The 24,982-nt window shown below is 40.8% G+C and overlaps 2 protein-coding genes across 5 annotated transcripts; one reads left to right on the top strand and one right to left on the bottom strand.

Moving 5' to 3' along the window:
• Window positions 1-976: 976 nt before the first annotated feature.
• LOC127006536 (uncharacterized) lies at window positions 977-23,397 on the bottom strand. Of its 4 annotated transcripts, none has more exons than XM_050876502.1 (10): window positions 20,816-23,397; window positions 11,366-11,498; window positions 10,662-10,817; window positions 10,375-10,496; window positions 9,873-10,000; window positions 9,656-9,777; window positions 9,290-9,397; window positions 4,055-4,963; window positions 2,595-2,695; window positions 977-2,392 (listed from the first exon to the last, which is right to left on the bottom strand). In XM_050876502.1, the coding sequence occupies exons 3-10, from the start codon at window positions 10,798-10,800 to the stop codon at window positions 2,285-2,287; spliced, it is 1,737 nt and encodes a 578-aa protein (XP_050732459.1). In that variant the 5' UTR covers window positions 10,801-10,817; window positions 11,366-11,498; window positions 20,816-23,397; the 3' UTR covers window positions 977-2,284. The 4 variants fall into 4 exon arrangements, with proteins under 4 accessions (XP_050732459.1, XP_050732458.1, XP_050732457.1 ...); XM_050876501.1 differs by lacking the exon at window positions 20,816-23,397 and adding an exon at window positions 19,242-19,379; XM_050876500.1 differs by lacking the exon at window positions 20,816-23,397 and adding an exon at window positions 13,178-13,702.
• LOC127006537 (transcription termination factor 3, mitochondrial-like) lies at window positions 13,753-24,900 on the top strand. The gene is made up of 7 exons (XM_050876504.1): window positions 13,753-13,959; window positions 17,090-17,585; window positions 19,282-19,404; window positions 19,498-19,680; window positions 19,988-20,111; window positions 20,376-20,466; window positions 24,542-24,900. Exons 2-7 carry the CDS (start codon window positions 17,110-17,112, stop codon window positions 24,817-24,819), a joined length of 1,275 nt encoding a protein of 424 aa, XP_050732461.1. The 5' UTR covers window positions 13,753-13,959; window positions 17,090-17,109; the 3' UTR covers window positions 24,820-24,900.
• Window positions 24,901-24,982: the final 82 nt, after the last annotated feature.

Below are 24,982 nucleotides of genomic sequence, written 5' to 3'. Positions count from 1 at the left end.
GACCAATCTGCACGTCATAAAAATGTTGACAGCAATTTCAAACCAATAATTACAGAAAACGAGATAAATAATGCATTTTTCACACCATTGTATTCATATACATTATATATCATAAAATTTAAAAAAAAATAGCGTAGTTGATCTACAGGTAAATAACAAGTTACACGGATAAGTTAATTTATGAGATAGGTTGGTATCCATGACTGGTCACACACACGAGGGCAGCCACACTGGGGTTGCCAGGTCATGTCATTTATGGCATTTTTTTTACTTAAATCTTGGTGGTCTCAAACAAATGCCCTTTTTATGGTATATGCTAAGTGTTGCCATAACAATGCCATATTTAGTCAGCAATCTGCCATTTTTGGGGACAATTACAAAGGAATCTTCAGGAAAAAATTACTTCTTGTACAATATGAAACTTCATAGAACAAAGTGTAGTAGTATTCTCACCAATGTTGTATATCCTTCATGATAACTTAATCAAAGACATACAGCACACCCCAATTTCTCTAATTATTAGTGAGGCATCTGATGTTTCATTTACTAAACACTTGTGCATGAGTTAAAGATACTTCAAGGAGATATGTCAGGAAACTTTTTAACATTACTTCCATTTACCCCTTGCACAACATCATTACTTTTCTCAGGCATGAAATCCTACTGAGTAATATTATTGGGCTAGTACTGATGGAGCACCCAGTCTGTGCTGCTGTATGTTTACAATCAAATGGGAACACCAGAGTCTTTACAAACCAAAAATATATTAACTTTAGCAAAGTTTGCAATATAATATCAGTCATAAAAATATTCTGATACTTTTAAATATATTTCTTTCTATAATAACAAAAAGAACACTATTTATTTATGAAATATGCGAAGGGGAAGCTGAAGATGATCTGCTTCTCACCCTGTGGAGTCAACACTTTTTCGACCCCGTCCGCTCTCTCTCAAGGTAGTATTAAAAAACTCCGTCCACACTTCTGCCATTCATGATTCGTCCCAAAGACCCTACCACCCTTCTTCCTTGCAATGCCCTTTCTCTTATCTCTCCCTCCGTACCACCATGCTTACACATAACTGATCCAAGGTACTTAAATTCATTGACCTCCTCCATTTCTTCACAATTCAAAATTATTTTGCATTCTTTTTCACATTCAATTCCCACTCAATATGGGCATACAAAATCTACAACCTCACTTCTACTTCGCTCACAAACCATCACTTTACTTTTGTTCACATTTACTTTGAGCTTTCTCCTTTTACAGACACTATCAAAAACACTGACCAAATTTTGTAGGTCACTTTCATTTTCACATCATCTTTCACATATTAACTTCCTACACATTCACCCGGTCACCAGCTCAGCTGCTTCAGTGTTCATTAGTACAGAGCAGCATGAAAGCTGATCAGCTGCCCTTGAATCCTCTACTGGGTAAAAGTAATCAGATGATGGGGTTTCTATTTACTACGCTTCTCTTCTTTACTGCAGGACACACAGTTTGTACAACACATGGATGATAAACCACCAGATTTCAAGAGTCAGCATGGGATAAAAACATTCATTTATAATACAGGTAACTCGATTTACGCGAGTATTGCGTCCTTGAAGAGGTCGTGTAAATCAAGAACAATGTAAATCAAACAAGAGGTAGGTTTCTGTCGAAAAATAAATATTCACTTCATTCAGTGGAGAGAGAGAGAGAGAGAGAGAGAAAGAGAGAATATCCATATCACCGAGATATCCAATCAGGCACTCAGTCTCAGCCTCACTCACCTGAGGAAGAAATGAGGGACACCATGAGCGACTGGCTAGTATTGGTACCGGTACTGAGCAGTCTGGTACCGGTACTGTACCGTATAGCTGGTACTGTTAGTACCGGTACCTGCCCACCCCTATTGTTGAGTAGCGTGGCAGCGTGGATACTGTATTGTTGTTCAAGTGGCTCGCGGGAAGAACTGAGCTCAGCTGTGTGGCCACGGTGCCGTGTGAGTCCAGTTGCGTGAGACATCTGGTGGCCACTCCATAAAATATCGCGTATAAGTGGAAAAAACGTGTGTATATTAAACATTTATTTGGATTTTGGACCCCGCGTTATTTAAAAAACGCGTAAACCAAACTCGCGTAAATCGAGAGTCACCTGTACTGTACATTCATGTGGAAACATTTTTTGGGAAAGTAAATTCAAAGTAAATAAACAAATTACAAAATTGTTGAATTTTCTCCTGTGACCCTACTAAGTTTATATATTTTGCATACAATAAAAAGAGCTGACTGATGGCATCAGTCAAACATAGTCGAGGCACACTGTGTGGCATGTGACTCCAGCGCTGAGGCAGCCACCTGCACGCCACACACAGGACATGACTCTGCCTTTCTGCTGCAACTTGGCTGGGAAGGCAAAACAGTCATTTCATTCTCCACAGAATTAAAGGGAGTAAGAACATTTTAGTACATGACAACAAAGATGCAATATTTTCCATCAACAAATATGGAGGAAAAGGTGCAACATATGCAATAGTTTCTAAGTTTCACCAATGTTACATCATTACTTTGTGATCATGAGTAAGCCTTCATCAGGAAAATCACTCACCTCTGGACTAATCCTAAAGGGACTGCTGCCATCAGAACTGGATAAGGCTGTCACATTACAAGATGCTGCGTGTGTCTCTATTTCCTCGGCAGGGAAGGAATCTGAAAGTTAAAGAAATGCTAATCCATGACAATACAGTAAACCTTCTATAAATCAGACTAATTGGGGAGAGACCTCATCTGAAATAGACGAAAATCTAAAATATACGAAGTTCAAAAACGTGTGCGTACCCGAGCATAGCTGTTCCAGTTTCCCAGGCATTGTGATTAAATCTTGCACTAAAGATCAAGACACCATTGGGGAGCCAGAGTTGAGCAGAGCCATATAAATACAGTCGTCCCTCAAATAGTACGGTTTCCAATAGTACGGTTTCGGTTTTATACAGATTGTCATGGGAGAATTTTTTTTAGGATTTTTAAATTTTCCGCTCGTCGCACCAAGTAGCCATGGCATGAGTAGCAACACTGTTCTACCATGACACCCGCTGAAAGCACCCCAAAGTGTACCTTCCCAGTCAGAGGGTAGCCATATTGCTCCTTTCCCAATACTAAACAAGGGAGCTCTATGCATAGACAGCAAAACGCACCTCGGATAAACCTCATTGGTTACAATACTGCCACTGTGCAAAGCAGCATACAATTTAACAGAATTTATGCTGAGGAGTGAGGAACCTATGTTGTACATGCATACAACATCCTCATACAGTAAAAGTCCTTTAATCTGGACTGCAGATGGTCACCGACCTTACAGATTAGCAGATTTTCAGAATACCGGGAGGGGACCTCATTCCCAGATGTTTATCATACTCAGTCTGGCAATTGGAAATATTCAGTACCTGCCCCAGACTTTTGCCACACTCTGTATGCCACACTTGAGCATCACACCTCAGAGATTAACTACAAGTTATTTGAAGGCTTGAATTACATGTTAAAGAAAGGATGCTCTGTTGGTAGTCACGAAATGTCCGCCATTTACTTTTTCGACTCAAGGAAGTTTAACATATAGAATGCTATTTATTTGCTAATGAATGCTTCTTTCTATAAAAAAAATCAGATAACAAGAATATGAAGCGGGTAATAAAAGCGGTCATAACCACATAAATACAAGCATCAGCAGATGCTGATGATCAAATGATACATGTCAACAGACACCCAAGACGAGTGTCATGGGGGAGGGCACTGGTCAACTAGAGTTAAACTTGGTATAGAACCTCTCTTTCACTTAAAAAATTGGGCGTAAAACACACATGCAGCTTACATTTCAATCTAATAAATATGGTTCTAGGTGCACACTTCATTACATAATAAAAAAATTTAAAATGTCTACAGCAGCTCTTTTTACTTGCACAATTGTCAATGGCTTTCAACTATTCAGGATCCTTCCTCCCAGAGCAAGGTGAAAAATGAAAGACCACAAAGGAGTAACTATGCTATGTTGAGCAAACAGTTTAAACCACTCACTTGAGCACAATGGACACTCCACCCATTGTTGATTGTCTCCTAACACAGACTGCTCTCCCTGTCTCCCAGCTGAGTTATACTTGTTGGTAGGAGCTGCACCAAGATGATTCCCCTTGGGTATACTACCAGTTGTTCTTGAGATGACTGAGGATGACTTGTGGAGGGAGGAGCTGGAAGATTTTTTTCTGGGAGTGGAAAATGAGTTCTCAATACTGCACTCATTATCACTGTTATCACTGTCAGAATAATGATGCCCTCTCACTGAGTACTGAAACTTTTTCTCCTCCAGTTTCTTTTTATTTGTGGGTGTGATCCACTGTCCTACAATTGACTCTTGCTTGAGCTCTTTATTATCAGTTTTCTTGGATTTTCTCTTTCTTGGCACCTTGGGTGTGACATGCGAGTCTAATAAAGATAACGCATTTCTCGAGTAAGAGATTTTTTCTTTTTGTTTATTTGAAATAACAGAATTCTTCGGGAGCTTAGATGGGGCGTGTGATTCATCTGTTTGCTGGTTAACAATATCTAAAGGCTTTTCTGCCTTTCTAGAATGACCAAAAGTAAATTTTCTAGCTGGAGTGACATTTTCTTGATGCGTTTTGTCTGTTCTCCTAAGGAACCCACTTTCCTGTGTTGTAAGTTTACTCTTTGAACTTGATGAACTAACACTAATTACTTCCTTGTTGATTTCATTTTCCATGCTGGTGTGATCATATTTCCTCTTCTGCTGCAGTGCTTTTACAGGTACTTCTGATGTCCTGACTCCTTTTGCTGCCAGCTGAGTTGCTATGTCCTTCTCTAACACTTCCATTCGTCTTTTGGCGTAATCAATTGCTATGTTTCTGAATATCTTCCTTTCAGCAAAGTTCAACTGTTTTTGTCTCTTGTCCTCAAACTTCAGACGTAAATCTGCAAAAGGAGAGGAATGTCAATGAAAGTCTCAAAGTGCTGTCATTTTACTAGCAATATTATTCCTTTCCTTCAGTCCATCAGAAACTGTAAATGTCAGTAAATCTTATTTATAACAATGCTGATCTGACTCTCATGCTCTGTATCCTGTATTTTGACAGTAAGCTACAAGAGTGTGGTACTTAGTCCTCTCTTAAAACCTTTTCTGTCACAGGTTCAATGTAACGTACAATACAAGTCTGTCAATCTAGTTTGCAGGGGACCAGTCTCTTGCTGGATTATCAGATATGCAGTGTGGCCATGAGAGGGGTAGAGGCATGCAGTTAGCAAGTTTAAAAGAGCAGTCAGCATGAATATATTGGTAGAAAATATAGGCAACTTTGAATTGGAATTTAAGAGGTAGAAGACTGTCAGTAAGAGGAGGGGAGGTGATGAGATGAAGAGCCTTTGACTCTACTTTGTTCAAAATGTATGTGTAGGGAGTGCCCCATACATGAAATGAATGCTCCATTGAGGGGTGGATAAGGCCCTTATAAATGAATAGCATCTGGGAGGGGGAAAAAAATGGCAGAGATGTTACAGAATGCCTAACCTCAAGGAAACTGATTTTGCTAGAGATGAGATACAAAGTTTTCAGTTTTGATTCTAAGTTAAAGATAGGCCAAGAATGTTTATGGTGGAAGAAGGGAATAACGGAGTGATATCAATGAACAGGAGATAGATGTTTGAAAAATTGTGTTGACAGGTGGAGAAATTGAGTTTTTGAGGCACTGAAGGACACTATATTCCTTCTGCCCCATTCAAAAATTATATCTAGGTCAAAGTTTAAGCATTTTGTGGCATCGAGCCTTGAGTCCTGTAATTTCTGTTGGGGAGGTCTTTTGTTAAAAGATGTTGAGCATTGCAGAGTGGAGTCATCAGCGTGAGTGAATGGAATAGTTTGTTTTGGAAAGTTAATTAATTTATAATAGGAAGAGAGTGGGGGATAGCACAGAGCCCTGCAGAACACCACTGTTGATAGGTTTAGGGGTAAAACAGTGACTGCTGATAACAACAGAGACATATCAGCTGAAAGGAAATTAGAGTTAAATGTACTGGGAGGGAAAGAATCCATAGGAAAGTAGTTTAGAATGCAAAGATTCATGCCAGACTTTGCCAAAAGCTTTTGATGTTACTATAAGGAATTGAATCGAATCACAAGCGTATTTTCAGAACTATCAGCCAATCGTAAGCAGCCGCCTTCTACTGCAGCTTCAAAACGACCCGTTCTCACTTCCCATTTTCTTCCTTTTTCCTAGGTACGTATTTTGAGAAAACTCAGGAGGGTACTGTATACAGTACCCTCCTGAGTTTCGCGCTTGCTTCGTTCCGTGGGTATAGCGTTTAACTCGTGGATCGTAAAACTCGAGGTATTGAAAACACCGTATATACTGTATTTTGCGGCGTATAACGCGCTCCAGCGTATTTTGGAAAAAAATATTCAGTGCTTAACATGCTCAGAAATATTTACGGTTAAACGGCACTAGGCTTTTCCTGGTTCTCTCCTACATACTTCCTTTCTTTTTTCTCCCTCTCTGTTCCTGTATTTTTTTCCTTCCTTCTCATTTCTTTCTTCTTTTCCTTTCCCCTACCTCCCAGCTTTTCTCTTTTAATCTCTTTCCCTCACACTCGCACCTTTTCTCTCTCCCTCTTTCCTCACCTTTACCTGACCCTCCCTTCCTCTCCCTCTTCTTTTCCCATCCCATTTCCTCCACGCATTTCCCTTATTTCCTCCTTTCTAACACCCTCTTATCTTTAGCCTTATCTCTCACTCTATCACTCTCTTCCTCCCTTTCTCCTTCCCCATTAGATTATATGAACACACACACACACACACACACACACACACACACATACACATCTGGTGAGAAGGAAAGGAAGGAGTGATGATAATGACAAAACAAAACCTGAAAGTGACGGAAGTGAGATATGGAAAGGACACTGCAGAAGTGATGGCTGTGCAGATACTGACAAACAGTGGAGAGAAGACTAACACAATAACAGCCTATGTCCCCCCTAAAACCAAAAGTTGGAATGAAGTAAGATACAACGCTATGCTGGAAGAAACAGTACGGGCACTGACAGACGAAACAAAAAATAGTAGAAAGGTAATATTAACAGATTTCAATTGCAGAGAGGTGAATTGGGAAGACTATGCAACAGAGGGTGGAGTAAATACCTGGGGAAGTAAACTATTGAAGCTGGCAACAGATAACCTGTTGACGCAGTGGGTGCATGGAAAAACAAGGCACGATCACACGTGGGCAAACTAGCTCAAGCGGAAGCAGCCATGGCTGCGTTTTCCATACGTGCGAGTCTTTGTCTACTCATCTGCTGTACGCTACATATTTTATTTTAATTTAATATTCTTTTAATATGTTCTTATTAATACTTTCTTAATCTTTTTATATTGTTTACAATTTTTTGGGCTAAAAAATGCTTCTTTTACTGCAAAGTAGGTAAAATAATAAATATATTAAAATACCTCTATACTGCAAAATCCCGCGATAGGTATAGCGAAAAATCCGCGATACGAAACTAAATATTTACAATTTAAAAATCTGCGATACAGCGAGACCGTGATAAGTGAACCGCGATATGGCAAGGGATTACTGTATATGATCGTAACTCCAAACCCACGTGGTTGGCGCTTACCCCAATATTGCACGCGGCGCCTAACTTGTCAAATCCTCCATAAACCATTGATCACGTACAGGGGCCGCTTCCAGCCACACCGTGGTAACACTTCATAGAGTTCTGCGAAAAGTAGGTCTTTGACATATGTTTTTTTCTTATTTTTCCCCTTTTCCCATCACATGGAACATTTTTAAGCCAACTGGTACTGGGCAAGCCAAAAATATTTAAATTGGCCAGTACTGTACAGGTTAATAAGGGGGATATTAATAAGGTTCTGTTGGTAAGAGAACTGGGTAGGACACATAGTAATGAGTTTAAACTGGATAGATCCAGATTCAACAAGGACATAGGCAAAAATTGTTTTACTAACAGAGTGGTAGATGAGTGGAACAGGCTGAGCAGTCATGTGGTGAGTACCAATACAATTGTTGCATTAAAAAAATAGATTAGGTAAATTCATGGACAGTGATATTAGGTGGGGTTAGATTCACGGGAGCTTAGGTTCAAAGGAGCTGCCTTGTATAGGCCTACCAGCCTCTTGCAGACTCCTACGTTCTTATGTCCTTAATTACCGAATGACCAAGGCTTCATTTGATAAATTGCTGCTAGTTCTAAGGCCTCACATCTCCAAACAAAACACACAGTTCAGGAGGGCACTATCTGCCAAGGAAAGATTGACAATTACACTAATTGAATAAACAAATCAACTTCAAACATGGTGGTCGACCGTGCGGCGGAACCACCCAGTGTGACCACGTGCATTGAACTGTGTGTGTATTGTGTCCTCAATCTCGGTGGGAAGCGGCAGCGCGGCAGGACGGTTCTGCCGCGGCATGCTGCAATGTTGGGTGGCTGCCACGCAGCATCACGTGGCAAAACCGCCCAGTGACACCTCCAATTGGTTTGTGTGTTATCGCAAAACCGGCGAAACCGCGCAGCAAAACCGCCCAGTGTGACACAGGCCTTAAGGAATCGTGTGTGACGCCGACGGTAGGTAGACGTGACCCGTACATGTCAAAGCAGCGCGAAACTCGGGGTTATAATGCGCGAAAGTTGGGATGATAAGAATTTAGGATTGAGTGCGAAACTCGAGGATCATGAAACTCGGGAGGGTACTGTATATATATTATACAATATGATGTTGGTCAAGAGAAATGGGAATTCAGAGGGAGTGGGAAGAGGGAACGAGGTAGAAAGGAACTAGAAAGTGAGAAATTGCATGACAGTAGCCACAGAGATGTTTAGGAGGAAAGTGGAGGAAATACTTGGAAGAGCATGAGCAGGGATAGAGCACAGTGCAGGAGTGAGTGGGGTGTTTAAGATTTCAGTGGTCAGGGCAACTGAGGAAGTAGTCGGGTATAGGCTGTGTGGAAAAGTAAAAATAACAATAACACTGGCCGCAATAAGTGGTCATCCTCACAGAGCACTGCCTATAGGCCTAGATTAGGCATTCTGGTAATTTAACATTCGGCATTGAAGATGAACCCCCAATTTTTTATGGTTTTATTTTGAGAAAAATGTGCGTCTTCAGTGTCAGCAAATACGGTAGATGCTCAAGCCTCATTTGTGAACTCGTTTACTGATAACACACAACGTTAAAAATGTTAAAAGGAAGACTATATAACTGATGGCAGAGAATGTCCAACATACCTTTGATAGGTAGACTGTCCATTTCAGAAACAGACAAGTTCAAGGACATAAGAAACCTCAGACCTTCACGCTCCAGCTCAGACTTGCTGGCTACAGTTTCTTGCTGGGCTGAAAGGTGACCAAGTGGGTCCATTAGCAACCAATACCAAGATTTTGTCAACAGCATAAACATGGAAAGAGAAAACAGTAAAACAGAAAGAATTTGTGAATATCACATCAACTTACGCAATGACATTCTTTTTCGAGAATACAAAATAAAGAAGTATATTTATAGCAAAAAATTCTAGTCCTACAAATTGAAAAAGCTGACTCCTATTAAACCAATAGGTCTAAATTGGCAGAGAAGAGTGTTTGGGAGGGACTGACTTGGTATCTTGGCGGCAAGGGTCACAAGCTGGGCAGCACGTGATAATGGACTGCTGGGGTGGTGGACCTTGACAGGCTCTTTGCCTCCATCATGAAGCCGACTCACCTCAAGTGATTTTATTCTGTATTAGAATGATCAAGATATGAGACAGACGTAAATTAACATGTCCTATTTATTTTAAGTCAATGATCAGAATCCAGTAATAACTTCATATACCTTTCTGACAGTTGTGTCTTTTTTGAGTTGGAAAGATTCATTTTAGTTATGAACTCATTCCTCTTGTCTGGTGCAATCCTCAGGCTATGATCTTTCTGTGGAGTGATCAGTTGGGGTTCCATTCTTGCCTGTGGCAAAAAATGTGTAAACAGTTAAAAACCTAAAAAGCAAACATTCTATTCAGTGTTGTACAATGCATATAGTGTGATGTGTAACTCTGATAAACAAAGAATTGTCTTGTTGATATCATCATCATCAACAATTATCAGAAAAGTGAGTGGATCCATGAGAATGTGAAAAGGTTTGGCTTGCTAAATAACAGGTCTTATAAAGATGAATGAAGGTATCAGATGAAGTAACAATAGAGAAAAGCAAGAGGGAAAGTAGGAGAATAGGAGGCTATGAGTATCCACAGAGGAAGTGTATGGATGAGAGAAGATGGAGTCACTTCAACTCTGGTTATTCCTTCAATATATATGAAACATATACTTGAAAAGATTACCTTGACATCAGTGTACATTTTGAACAAGGAGAGTCCATACTGCTTGGTGCTGGGAAAGGGCTGTGAGCACAGAATCCTCACCCTGTCCCACTCCTCATTTCTGGTTGCCTCTTTCATATCCTCTGAAACACAGATTTGTGCAAAGTGCAGGAGCAAAAACTGCTATTATATGTGCCTACATTCACATTGATGTAAAATCAAAGCAGATGTAACAAGAAATTCACAGAATTACAGTGCCAGGAAAAAGTTCTTTTATACAAGTTCAGTAAATTAAAGCTAAAACTGACCATGCTTGAACATGTGAACTGAGTTCCTGTTCTGGCCACAGTTCAGCTCAGCCAGTGTCATGAAGGTCGTGGTGGGAATGAGTGTCACAAGGGGCCGGTCACTGGGCCAGGCTGACCGCCCCACCTCCACACCAATCATCACACTGCCGCCATTCCCTGACCATCACCAGAAGGAACTATTTATTTTTCTGATAATGTTTGTTGTATATCAATTTCTAAATGAAATTCAGGTAAACACTTTCGCTATATATTCATAAAATACTAGAATTGCATGGTGCCCACACAAACAAAAGAAGTGTACATGATACTTCATTTTATGGTAGTAGTACTATAATAAGAAAGGAACACTAATGTACTGCTTTAGTGTAAACTTTGAGAATAATTATCTAGGATGGAATTATCATCATCTATCTATCTACATACCGTGCAGACCAGGATCCCCAGAAACAAGGGTAACCACGACAAGGCGCACACCATGATCATGATAATATAAAATGTATATAGTTCTTATCAACTTTGTACTCTGTTATTACATGTGAGAAGACTGTCATTAGATAATGTGCTCCAAATGAAGAAATGTTGGCAAGTGAAAATTCAGAAAAGTAATGATTACAAAATTAATAATTCATTTATTATTGAACTGTAGCCCATCAATAATAGTAATAGCCCCACATGAAGCAATCATCATGATAGAAATCCTTTACCAATGTCTATGTAGGTTATTTTTGTTGCCTGTTCAAGTTGAAGGTCAAGTTGAAGTCGCCTGGACTTGTCCCCCTGTTGACAAAGCCAAGGCCCTCGCCCATCCACCAGATCCTTCACAGGGTGCTTGGGGTCCTGTACATGCATATTCAACAAAAAAAGTTACTATGTGACATTCTTCCAGCTGTAAACAATCAAGAATATCATAGTTTTCATACCTACAAATCACTGCATCATCTTCAACCATCCCCACCCGTGGTGATGGTTCGACCGGGGAGGTGGGATGGTACAGACACTTATAATACTCGCCATAATATTAATATAACTGAACTTTGATTGGCTAATAAACAAGATTATATCTACTACAAAATATTTGTATAAGGACAAAAGTATCCTCTCAATATATATAGGGGAAAAAATAAAAGGAGGACTACAAGAAATATCTCAAACATTTTGGTATTATGGCTTCCTTCTCTTCTCACAAGAATAATATCTGAATATAAATCAACCAAATTATCCTTTTTATAACCGTTGCAACACCTGTAATGTGTAAATGGTTAAGATTCGTTTTAGGTCTGTGCCAGTATCTCATTACCTACCTTATGAAACATCAGTATCTCTTCATATATCTTTTCTACAAACCTTCAACAGTCTTGGAAACGCTTTGAAAATCCAATTCAAGGACTTTTTTTTTACTCTTGAAAATATGGGATAACGTTTACGAAAGCACGTCGCCTCCTCTGCTGGCCGCGGCGACACTGCAGCGGGTGTTGCGAGAAATACCTCCTCCCTGAAATAAGTCACATATACATGAAGGGGGGTCCAGGGGGGGGGCATAGTCCCCCCTGGTTAGAAAGGGGGGTCGAGGGGGGTGCAGCCCCCCCATTAGTAGGTCGTAAAGTTCGGTTAGAGTAGTTTAAATATGCTCCCCGACCCTAAGCCCTCTGCGAGCTATTTTGCGGCTGCGGCGGCTGCAGTGTCGCCGCGGCCAGCAGAGGAGGCGATGCGCTTTCGTAAACAATATCCCATATTTTCAAGAATAAAAAAAAAGTCCTTGAATTGGATTTTCAAAGCGTTTCCATGACTGTTGAAGGTTTGTAGAAAAGATTTATGAAGAGATACTGATGTTTCATAAAGTAGATTATGAGATACTGGCACAGACCTAATACGAATCTTTACCTGTATAAATTGATATAAATTTAATAAAAATCATGAAAAAATCAACTGTCTGAATCATCCCGACTCTATAAACAGCAAATGTGTGGTCACACTCCTTTTCCAGCACGAGAGCTGGGCGATTGTGTTATACGGCAATACCTTCGCCGTGCATTGCTGCGTCACCAAAATAATTTGCTTCTCGCTAATTGCCATGTTTTTGAAGTGCGAGCTTACGATACACCCTGAAAATATTACATACGAGACGCAAAAAACATAAGACTTACCAATAAAATCCACGGGATTTATATATGATCTACCTAGATCCTGTTGCCCGCCTCCATATTCATCTGTGCTTTGTGTTTGTCATATTTGTTTTTGAATTATGTTGTGGATGTAGCATTTACTACGGACTTGCATCGAAAAGAACAGCTCTGAGCGCGTGGTTGTCCCTTTGTGGGCCAAGGCAACAAAGTTTTGCACACAAAATCTCGCGACACTCACTCCCATACACTTTACAAAAAGTGCTATGGCCGGACCATCCCACTGTCCGAATCATCACCGCTCTCCCCTATTTTGGAGGCGTGGAGTGACTCACCACAATTACCCATTATGCTGTTAGTTGATGGTTCTCCGTGAGGCTGGCAGCACCAACATACCTGCGATGTGAAGGAAATGACGTGTTTCACAGGCACCGGAGGCATGGCGGAGGCGGCGCACGTCAACCACTCGGTGTTGACATTGTTGTTCCCATTTCCCGCCCCGGGGATTGCCTTTGTAACGGCTCCCACTTACGACTTATTATATCTTGATTCTTGATTGTTGATGGGCGTTGTTGTGTTTTTTAGTTTTGCTCAGTTTTTTTCTTTTCTTCTGTTCCATATTGTTGTGATATAGTTTTTGTGTGGTATATGTTCAGAGTTGCCCATCTCACTGTGGTACTTCTCACCCTAATTAAGTTATAACACACGTAGTGACGTACATTGTTTTTGCTTTTCTTGTAAACTGTAACATTTATGTTGACTGCATTATATTCGTCATTTACACAAAAACTTCAACGTGGCCAACACTGTGATTCTTTCATGCCCGGCCTATGCAGAGGAAAGAATAAAGTGCGTGAGGCTGCAACAGCCTTACGAGGAAGAAGAGGACCACACCATTGGAAATTTTTTATTTGAAAATGAACACACCGAACAAACGAAAACAACAGTACACAAGTTTTGGACTATAAGAGAAAAAGAATGAAAGAAAAAGGAAAACAATAGACCCAGACAGACACATCAGGGAGTGCCGTTACAAAGGCAAAACTCCCGACCGACTACTATTACTACTACTAACATGTTTGTACTTGCAGAACTCAATTAACTCCAGTCACCCAGAAGTTAGCGACACGCGATAATAAGTGAAACTGTGACGGAGGAGAGCATGATATCTTCCTGAGGTAAGACACATTATCAATGGGCCGCAGAGAGAAGGAATGAAATGCCTACCAGCAGTATCGGTGTCTATGTCATCGGGTGATTCCGTTGCTTGAAAAGCCACGGGATGCTAAGTTGTAGGACCCCATCGGACAATTTACAGTTTCACCCAACCAACGATTTTCAGTATTATTCTAGTGTTTGCCCATACTCACCCCTCGCAACCAAAATTGGCTAGGGGGCCATTGAGACTTCGGGGAATGCGGTGGTAAACATGGTTAGGTTTAGTTACAGAATATGACTATCCAGGTACCAGTGTTTTCACCAATGGCTTAATGATAACCACATGTGTCATAAGTTAATGGAAGTTGTTAACCCCAATGTTTTAACTTGAGTCTTGAATTGAAATATAACCCTTCTGCTTATGCCTCAATGATTTGTAAATACATATAGCAAGTGTTAAGAGCAACTCACCTCAATTTTTTATTAATTTTAAGAGTTCTTTCACATCAATACAAGTAAGTGACAGTGGAACATTAAAAAAATGGATATGGTAGAACTTAACCCTTAAAGCGCGGTCATGTTTTGCCGTGCTTGTCCTCCCACACGGGCATATTCAGGCCAAAAAAATTCCTCACTTCAACCTATTATATCTTCGTTTCTACTTCCCTCACGTGACTGAATGAAGTATCATTGTAAAGTACTACATACCCTTAACTGTCCTTTGACGTTAATTTTAAGACTAAATAACCATTGCTAGAGCGAGTACGGAATAATGAAGTAGGATCACTGAAAACACATTATTATAGACAGTTTTCCACCCTTAGTGGACTTCCCTTTTATGATTTAGTAATAAAAAGCATAACTTTTATATAGTTTATGTGAAACACACCCCAAAAAAATTAACTTCCGAGCCTTCCTGATGCCCTTGATGGGTGCTGAGGTCAAAGGGCCCCCATCAAGTGGATGAAATTCACTGGAAGGTGAGAAGAGGTGGGATGTCTAACGGACATCTTCTCAAAGCTAACACAAGGCATACACTGACCAATAATTAGTCAAGGGAGCATGGTTGGGTATTGTTTGAAAGAAAAGGACAGCCTTACTCTACTTCAGCACAAACAAATTAAATTTGACGGCGCGCTAAGTCAAAAACTGCCTTGTTGACTATTATCGACACCGCGGTTGAGCCCAGGCACCAGCTGTCAACTATTGTCGACACCCACGCCTTAAGGGTTAAGGAGAGTCAAATAATTAATAATAATTACCTCACAGGAAGGGTACAATTGCATGTTTTGTACCTGTCTTTTTTAAGGAATATCAGGTGAGATGATGCTTCAGGGCCATGAGAGAGAGATTTACAATATTAGCTAGTTGTTATTGTTCTAATGTTTCTTACTTATGTTTCTATAAAAATAATATGAAAAAATATTGATAATAGAAGCATGCCTGTGTCCTTCATGATCAATCAATGTGTATGAAGTACTAATAGGATGAAATGGACTATGTATCATGTATACATGTAGCTACCTACAGTACCCTCCCGAGTTTTGCGTTTGTTTCATTCCGCAGGTATAGCGCTAAACTTGCAAATCGCGAAACTCGGGGTATTGAAAACACTGAAAAAGCGCTTATTTGTTCCGGCCCGTGAAGAAGCTGACTTTTTTCCCACTTTACTCCCTTATTATCTCAAAATATGTACCGTGTATAAAGGAAGAAAATGTGAAAAGAAAGCTGAAGGCGGCTGGCTGCCTTATGATTGTCTGACAGCTTTGAATTCACACTTGTGATTGGCCGAGTCAGATGACGTCATCGATGGCACTCATCCAATCAGCAGCCTCTAACTATGATGAAACGAAAGCTTTGTGAATCTGAAGTCAACATTGCTAGTTAAGTCATTAGTTCATAGCTTTTACTGTGGGACATTAGCACGTATCTCTGTGAATCTCGCCACAGCAAGTGTGAACACGGTCACCCAACCGCTAGTTTCTCGAGAATTTTGTACACCGATTCAAAGTCGGCTGCATTTCACGGAAAACTCATTGAAATTCTAGTCAGAAACTCAGTCACCAGCATGTCAGTTATTTTCTCGTGAGGTTGGTAAGTTGTGGTCACAAGAAGAAGAAGAGCATATCAACTGATCAGTTTAGCAACTATCCGCATTTTTTCCAATACCACAATGAGTTCCACGAAGCTAGATAAGCTTGGAGTAACCAGGTTGAGCAGGTCTTGGACTTGAGTCTTGTCCAAGCATAGCCACTGCATTATCATGTTTGGGTCCTCACTGCTAAGTTCTCATGGCATTTAATTAAAGGTAGCAAGCTGTAACACACTCCCTTTGTCTCCGAGCTAACCACTCAAGAACCAACAGATGCTTTCTTTTCATTTTTTTTTCTTTTCAGCAAACACCACAAAGCAAACTGCAAGGTCTGGATCCATTGTTTGTTTTGCTTTTCAGTTGATATATCAAGAATGCAACAGTCCTCTGTGTGACCAAACGAGGATAAATTCAAGGCAGAAAATTGTTGGAGGGAAATTCCCGAGAAACTAGCTTGTGTGACCGCACCTTTTTCCTCCAACCATGTTAGCGATAGGGGCGACCGGCAACTTCAACTTTTCCGGGTGTGCGTCACACATGACCAAGGTTGGTTGCCCGTATTCACTACGTAAACAAAGCAGTCGCCCTGTATCGATTAAATAGTGAACAAAGTAGCTCTGCCAGTCTAGTGCTTTATGAATTTCTTGGTTGACCATTTTCCACTGCTCCTCACTCCTCAGCCACTGCTGTTGTTTTTTTGTTTACCTACAACCGCGCGGATGCTCATATGCCCAGCTGTTTTCCATCGTACGGACAACCGACAATTCGCTCCCGGTTGGGCGCACGGGCAACCGTGGTTACCAGGAGCCCTAACGGTTGGAGGAAAACGGCCAGTGTGACACTGCCTTATGGAATTGAGCATGACGCCTACGGTAGGCAGACGTGACTCGTACATGTCAAAGCAACGCGAAACTCGGGGCATTAATGCGCAAAAGTCGGGATGGTAGGAATTTAGGATTGAGTGCGAAACTCGGGAGGGTACTGTACTTTGTAATAATAGCATTTTGCAGGTCTCACATTTCTCTTTTTTTTTTAATTAATTTCACTTTTAACTTCAGACATTGCTTCAAGAGGTACAATGAGCCACACACTGAGCAGCCTTCTGGGACTGGTAAAATCCCCAATTAGATATTCCCCTGCAGTGTGTCGACAAGCCTCCACATCGGTGTTCATTGGGAAGCAAAATCACTTACTGAACTTAACTCCCGAGAATGGTGAATGGTACTGTAAAGGCTCTGTCATAGATTACAGTTTAAGAACAAGCAGTTACACCAAACAGTATGGAAGAAATAAACATACATTAATGCAGCTTAGAAGTCTGAGTTTCCTTGTGTCTAGTGATAATCTGGAGGAGAATGATCAACATGTGTCTGTTGAAGTGGTCAAGGATGCTTCAGTGGTAAGCTATGAAGAAGGGGACTGGACTGATGAAATGAACTTGATAAGGAGTCAAGAAAACAAGTCTGTCCTCATACCACCAAGTGATGCCTCAGAGATTGAAGTATTTGCCCCTGAGCTACGACCATCCTTCAACCTAGCTGCTTATGTCAACAAGTAAGGAACTAAATGCTTCTTTGTCAGTGGGTAAAGTGCTTCAGCACCATCATAGCAAAGTTAGGAATTAAAAACTGCCAAGGGGAGATCATGGAATGGTTAATTTAATGAACTAGCAAGTCATTATAGTTAAACATTTGCAGGTTTGTCTTTTATTATAAGAACTGAAAAATAATAAAAAAATAATGTAGTGAAATAAAAACTTAGATGATTAATGAAAAAAAAACCTAAAGAATTATTCTCTGTAACATAATTGTTCATTGGCTTGCATAATTCATAGAAAGAGGAGGGAACTGGTAACTATGAAGAGTAAATAAATAATAATTTTCCCAAAAATTAGGTGGCTCACTCTTGAGGAAATTATTGCCTTACTCATATCTTTCTGTGAAGCTAGTTTGCTTTAGTTCAGCCTCCTTATTATGAGAGCTCTCTAGTGTCTTTCTCTATGAAAGTAGGACACCACACAAATTTGTTCACTAAGAGTAACATAGAAAAAAAAAAAAAAAAAGATTGTCACATGGTAGGGTCACTGCATAAGAAGTGCATGGTTCACTGGCCAAGTAAGCCAGATGGTACAGTACAGATGGCACTGCCCTCAGTTTTAATTGGGTATATAATATAAACAAATGCCAGATGACCAGTTGAGTGTGCCAAAATAGGTGTAGTTAACCTGTGCACTTCAGTATTGCCAATTTTGTCCAAACGTGTTTAGTGTCACAGTCAGTTCAGCAAGTATTGTCCAACACACGTGACCCTGTATTTGAATAAATTGAAGGCAATGGTAACGTATGGCAATTGTGCATCACTCCTGGGCATCAGGACTGAATACCAGCTGTCACAAATGGGTTTATTATATAACCAAAAATAATCAGTAACAGTGATTTTTTAAGTGAATAAAAAAACTTGTGGCTGCATGGGTATGAGAGGCACACGATAATGCACACTCCATGCTGTTTTTCTTACCCTCATATTCATTCCATACTCATCCTTTCCTTAGCCCCTCATACCTTTAATTTAGCCAAAGTGGATGGGTTAAGAAGAATAGTCATAGGTATAATATTTTTTTTTTATCTTTTCAGTGTAAGAGTATCGGTGATGGAGAGCACTGTAGTCTGTGGAAAAAACAGAGTATTGTGGAGAGCAGAAGGTGATTCAGATTTAAATTGGGAAAGAGAAGTTGTTTCAGTCTTAGCAGCGAGATAATTCTAAGGTTGTATGACATGACAAGAGCAGATATGTTTATAAGGCTCTGTCTTAGAGTAAAGAATGTAAATATTACATCATGTTATGGGACAATTTCAAAAAAGGTCAGATGGTTTGATAGGTGGTAGGTTGTGGCAAATTATATGATAGAGAATCAGGTCACTCCTCAACATTCCCTTCATGGAGAATAGGTTCAGTATAGGAAATATTCTCATATGGCAGGTGGGAGAGACCATTGACTTTTGTCCATTGGCATGTCATACTCTAATAACTTAGCATCACCCAGAAACCCTGCATTCCAAACAGGGGAGACAAATTTAAGCATAGGGGGAAAATCTGAAACTAGAATGGAGGTAAAAAATTGGGGGGGACCAACAGATGGTTGATTTCAGCAATTTTCTGGCAATACCTCCAGCACAAATAGAAAAACAGATGAACAGAAAAGATGCTTACTTGTAATTTCATTCTTGTAAATGTTCCTTATTCTTTTCAGGTCTGAAACACTGCAGCAGCTGCTAAAGCTTGGAGTGAACCTCAGCAGATGGGACAGCCAGAAGGGTGTCAGTGCCTTCATCCTGCCATTAAACTTTGAGGAAAATATGAAGCAGTACATTGTGTGAGTTGTGTGCAAAGTTTTAAATTAAATGAGGTCTAGTTTCTTACTGAAACAAACAGCTAGCCCATACTATTAATTTCCTGCTTCTTTCAGGTTTCTGCATGACTGTGGTGTGCCAGCAGATGACCTTGGGCGATGGCTAACACTTAACCCATACATATTTAAGGAGAAACTAGATGACCTTGATGCCAGAATAAATTATCTGAAATACATGAGGTTCAGCAAGGACCAGATTACACGACTAATCTCAAAGAATCCTTCCTGGCTACTCTTAAGGTGAGGGGCATTGCCTTTGCCAACTCTAAGCTTAAAGATGATAAGTCTGTGGATTTGGAAAGGTCTTAACTGTAGATGGTGTATGGAATTTGTGTACTTAAATATTACTGGCTGAATTCCCTCAAGAAATTTATATATATACAGCCAACTCCATAGGCACTGATGGATATCTATGAAGTGTGGCTGATTAAAGGTGTGAATCTTGGCTTAGACATAATGGTCTTCAGAATGGACCTGATTTGTCCATTCAAATATGACAGTTCAGTGTGTCCATCAATCACTACTCCTTCTCTTTCTTTCTCTCCAGCACTGAAAAAATAGACAGCCGCTTGGGGTTCTTCCAGGAAAGCTTTAAACTCACGGGGGATGAAGTGCGCTACTTAGCAACCAAAAGACCCCAGCTCATAACATGCAGCACTCACAGCATCAAGGTGGGGTGTATTTCATTTGAGGTTATTTTTGACGAGTTATATTGTCAGCAGATGGAAATTTGTGAAGATAAATTTTTGTTTATACTTTATAGTCTTATCTTTACATTTAGTAATTACTCCATAATACTTTATAATAATAGAATACAAAAACAAGGACAAATTTATCTATAAATAGCCACCCATTCCTTGCTTGTATATTTTCAGTTGGTTCATACAGATCACACTTAGCATTCTAGCTTACTAACAGCATAATTTATGTTGCAGAGGATTACTTTTTCTGTGGTAGAGGAGATGGGTTTTGAGAAGAGTGAGGCAAAAAGTCTGCTACTGGCTAAACCCAAAATCTGGATGGCTGGTGAGTACTGTTCTTGATGAAATATTTTCTCATATACTTAGTCTTAAAATTTTCCTCACTCATTCATACACAGCTGAACCTCGGTTCACAAACTTAATTTGTTCCTGAAGGCCGTTCGTGACCCGGAATGTTCGCAAACTGAAGCTATTTTCCCCATAGGAATCAATGTAACATGGATTAATCTGTTCCTGAAGCCCAGATGATTGCTTATTTAAACTTTTACAACAGTACTTTGTGCACAGATCATAACACAAAACCAATAGAAATTAATAAATCTAACACAAAAAAAGATAGATACAATACTAAACAGATAAAATATAGATGAAAACTTAATTCAGTTTTATCCTACTTGTATGGAGGAGAGTTGACGGCACAGTAGGTGGTGTCACACTGGCTGTTTTTCTCCAACCATTTAGACTATGGGCAACTGCAGTTGCCTGTACGCCCAACAGTTGGTTCCATCCATATGGATGGAAAACAGTTGTGGGTACGAGCTACTGTGCAGCTGTATGTAAACAAACAGATGATGGTAGTGGCTGAAGAGGAGCAGTGGAAGTTGGCCTACCAAGAGACTCGTAAAGTGGACTGGCAGAGCTGCTTTGTTTACTATTTAACCCCTAACAGATGTCTGGTGGGAATTCCCACTTGGACGGAGAAAGGCTTGGTGTGGGAATTCCCGTCATCCGATTTCCCGCCATGATTTGTAATTCCTAACATCATATCTCTGCTGTGCTGCAACTGAAGAACTTCTAGTTTCTTTCATCATGTAGATGAAAGATTGGCAGTGTAAAAGCGTTATGAACTACAGTGGTGCCTTGTGATTCAAACTTAATTGGTTCATTTGGGCTGATTGAATTGGGAATGTTCGAATTAGGAAGCAATTTATCGCATTGAAATTAATGTAGAAAAAAAAAAAATCCGTTCCAGGCCCCAAGATCCTCATATTTTTTTAACATTTTTATTGGTTTATGCTGTGTCCTGTGGCCAGATCACTCAAATAAATACATTTAAAACACTTAATATTTGCTGGGACTTACCAGAATTGGTCTGTTTTACAGACTCGACGGCACTGTTGTTGTTGTTGTTGTTTAGGGCCGTGGCAATCTAGTCGCTCACATGAGCCCTGGTGTCGTCTTGTGAGGGCTTCACAGGTGTGTCAGCTGCCCTGTCTTCCTGAGGAAGGCGCAGGTGAGGTGGATGACAGAGTCCTGTCGTGAGGGGTGGTTGCCTGCTGCCGCCAGCAGCGTGGGCAGGTCAAAGGTGGGCATGTCCAGGGCACGGAGTTGGTGTCGGAGCAGCACTCGCTGGGAGTGGAAGCGGGGCAGTGCAGCAGGAGGTGCTCAATGGTCTCCTCGACGGTTCTGCACCAGGGGCAGTGAGGGTTGGGGATCAGGCGCAGGTAGTGGAGGTGAGCATTGAGGCGCGTGTGGCCCAGGCGGAGGCACGTCAGGGCCACGTCTAGGACGCGGGACGTTTTCCTCATCCACGGCTGTGGGGAGGAGTTGGTACGGTACTGGCCCTTAGAGGTGATGCAGAGGGTGTTGTCCCACAAAGAGTGGCAGGTGCAGGAGATGAGGCGTTTGGCCGTGGAGAGTGGCAGGGGGAGCAGCGTTATGTTTCTCATCTATTTGGTCAAAATATCAGTCATGTGATAGGTGAAGCTATGCAAAAATGCTGCTATATTGGACAACAACATCCACCAGTTGCTCATCCATAGATTTTTCGCGCTAGGCTGATATGATTTTCCACCAAATTAACTGGAAAACCCACTGAAGTGGTGTGAGAAATAGTGTTGGAACACTCATACGTGGGAAATTTGAGTGCGACTGGAGCTCGCAGCGAGCGTTTAGCACCACCAGCAAGTTATGCTAGTGCTCACTGCGAGCGTTTAGCAATGAAAGGGTTAAGGCCCACAATAACCACTTTCTATTTTCAGTTAGGCAACTCTCAATTTACGCGAGTTTGGTTTACGCGTTTTTTAAATAACACCGGGTCCAAAATCCAAATAAATGTTTAATTTACACGTTTTTTCACTTATACGCGATATTTTATGGAGTGGCCACCAGATGTCTCACGCAACTGGACTCACGGCGTCGCGGCCACACAGCTGAGCTCAGTTCTTCCCGCGCGCCACTTGAACAGCAATACAGTACCCACGCTGCCACGCTACTCAACAATAGGGGTGGGCAGGTACCGGTACCAGTACCAGTACTAACGCTACCAGCTATATGGTACAGTACCGGTACCAGACTGCTCGGTATCGGTACCAATACTAGCCAGCCGCTCATGGTGTCCCTCATTTCCTCCTCACACGAGTGAGGCTGAGACTGAATGCCTGAGTGGATATCTCGGTGATATGGATATTCTCTCTCTCTCTCTCTCTCTCTCTCTCTCTCTCTCTCTCTCTCTCTCCACTGAATGAAGTGAATAAGCATATTATTCCCACCATCACTCGTAGGTTATGACAGACAACTAGGCAAGACACAATTCGCACGGTTCTGGTGACATGCGGCATGCAGCGGTTTGTTGTACAGGTGTGGTTGTGTGGTTTGTAAACAATGCAAATGGCGGCTGGAATGGTATTGCGCGAAATAACTCCTCGTACAAGACTCATGATGTACAGTTTCTGATATCATATTTACCCCATTATTCTCACTAATATTAATAATTAATAATGAACACATATATATTTTTTTCCAATTGATTTTTTATGTAGCTTGTACTGCTCCTTAGTCATACAATCTTAAGCCACCTGTGACATCAAGCTCAAGATCATACAAATGGCGCCCGACGGAAAAACGGGATAACAGCAGGGCATGGGCGATCCTCCACCAATTTCATTTTTGTATAGTAGTTATTAGATCGCCCTGTATTCTATGGTAACATATTATAAGACAGCCATGGACTATGAAGGATTATAAACAATAATAAAGGTAAGTTTGCCGTTGTTATTGGATAAGACGAAAAACAGACCCTTAAAAACACCCCAAAGAAGAAAAAAAAATCATTAAAAGTTTGTACATTCGGCGTATAATGCGCAGGGCTAAACCTTCAGGCATTTTTTATGTGAAAAAGGTGCGCGCTATACGCCGAAAAATACAGTATTTATTTTTCGACAGAAACCTACCTCTTGTTTGATTTACATTGTTTTTGATTTACGCGACCTCTTCAAGGATGCAATACTCGCGTAAATCGAGAGTTGCCTGTATTTCTTTAACTAAATTTTCCTTGTTTCTCAATACTTGTATAACTTTTCTCTCTTCCTAGCAAACACGCTCCTGTTCCTTTCGTTCACGTTCTTGTTCTTTCAAAATTTCTCCAAAATTATTTTTATCTATCATTTTCCTTCTTCCATTTATCAAGTTCTGCACCCACTGTAGACAACTTTTTTCTCTATGTCTACATCTTCATTTTTTTCCCTTCATTCTTTTAACCATCTCTTCGTTAGATATTGTTCACATCCTCTCTTCCAAAATCCCCTTTACCATTTCTCAAATTCTTCAGTTCCTCATTCTCATCTCTTAACTTTTTGTTTTCCTGATTTTTAACCATAACTTAATTTCTAAGCTCCTCTACCATGGTTATAAACCTTGACAGCTGTTCTCTCATTTCTTTCATTTCATACCTGAATCGTTTCGCCTCTTCCTCCAGCCTTCTCAGTCTCATAAGCGTCTGCGGGACCTCTCTTTCTCCAGGGGTAAAGCCTCCAAAGACATACCCTATGTACTCTTCATCTGTAATGAATTTTGGGGGACACATTTCCCCCACCATGAGCCATGCTAGAAAACTTAAATACCTTGTACTTCTTTTTTCTACTGTCCAATGTTTCCCATTACTCCTCCTGGTCTCCCACCCATGTTTCTATAATCAATTCACCCTTTATTGGAGACAGTACACCATCACTATGGCTCAGGTCCCTGTTAAAACCAAACCAAAATATGCGAAACAATCCTTGATCCTGGTCTGGGCTGGCCTGGACAGTCGGGAGCGTGGGGGCAGTGTGTGTTGTCTGCTTGACAGTGGTGGAGTGTGTGTGGGTGTGCGTGTGTATAAATTGTGGTCATCTTCCTTTCAGATGGTGTAGCACTGTTAAAAAGGTTTGACTTTGCCCACAACCACATGGGGTTGTCACATGCCATGGTGGTTCAGTTCCCTGAGGTGCTCTTGACAAGGGACTTCAAGCTCAAGCAGCGGCACTGCTTTCTGAAGCTCCTTAGCAGGGACCAGTATGACTCTACCAAGCCTAACTATGTGTCCCCAAAAGCTCTGGTGTCAGGCACTGATGCTGAATTTTGCACTAACATTGCCAAAGCTTCTGTGCAAGCCTTCAATGACTTCTTGAAGACACTCTAAACTCAACAAATTGTTACTGGATTATGGGTAAAAATAGTGTAATAATGTGTGTATAATTTTCAAAATGTACATAAGATTTTTGCTTCCTTTTCATTATCCCACCAAATCAGAAAGACTAGCAATTATAGGTGTGCTAAGAGCCATATGAATATAGCTATGCATA

This window comes from Eriocheir sinensis, chromosome 33 (genome assembly GCF_024679095.1).
Source record: "Eriocheir sinensis breed Jianghai 21 chromosome 33, ASM2467909v1, whole genome shotgun sequence".
NCBI lineage: Eukaryota > Metazoa > Arthropoda > Malacostraca > Decapoda > Varunidae > Eriocheir > Eriocheir sinensis.
Note: the sequence above shows the minus strand (reverse complement) of the source record. Positions and strands in the feature narration are given on the sequence as shown.

Bases quoted from the DNA above. Each gene is read 5' to 3' on its own strand.
- LOC127006536 (XM_050876500.1), bottom strand. From the start codon at position 13,222: ATGCCTCCGGTGCCTGTGAAACACGTCATTTCCTTCACATCGCAG. The intron at 10,818-11,365 runs GTAAAGGATTTC...GGTGATGGTCAG, and splicing joins AATAACCTACATAGACATTG to GGAATGGCGGCAGTGTGATG. The intron at 2,393-2,594 runs GTGAGTGATTTT...TTGCCTTCCCAG, and splicing joins CCTTTAGGATTAGTCCAGAG to CCAAGTTGCAGCAGAAAGGC.
- LOC127006537 (XM_050876504.1), top strand. From the start codon at position 17,110: ATGAGCCACACACTGAGCAGCCTTCTGGGACTGGTAAAATCCCCAATT. The intron at 17,586-19,281 runs GTAAGGAACTAA...TATTCTTTTCAG, and splicing joins CTAGCTGCTTATGTCAACAA to GTCTGAAACACTGCAGCAGC. The intron at 19,681-19,987 runs GTGAGGGGCATT...CTTTCTCTCCAG, and splicing joins CCTTCCTGGCTACTCTTAAG to CACTGAAAAAATAGACAGCC.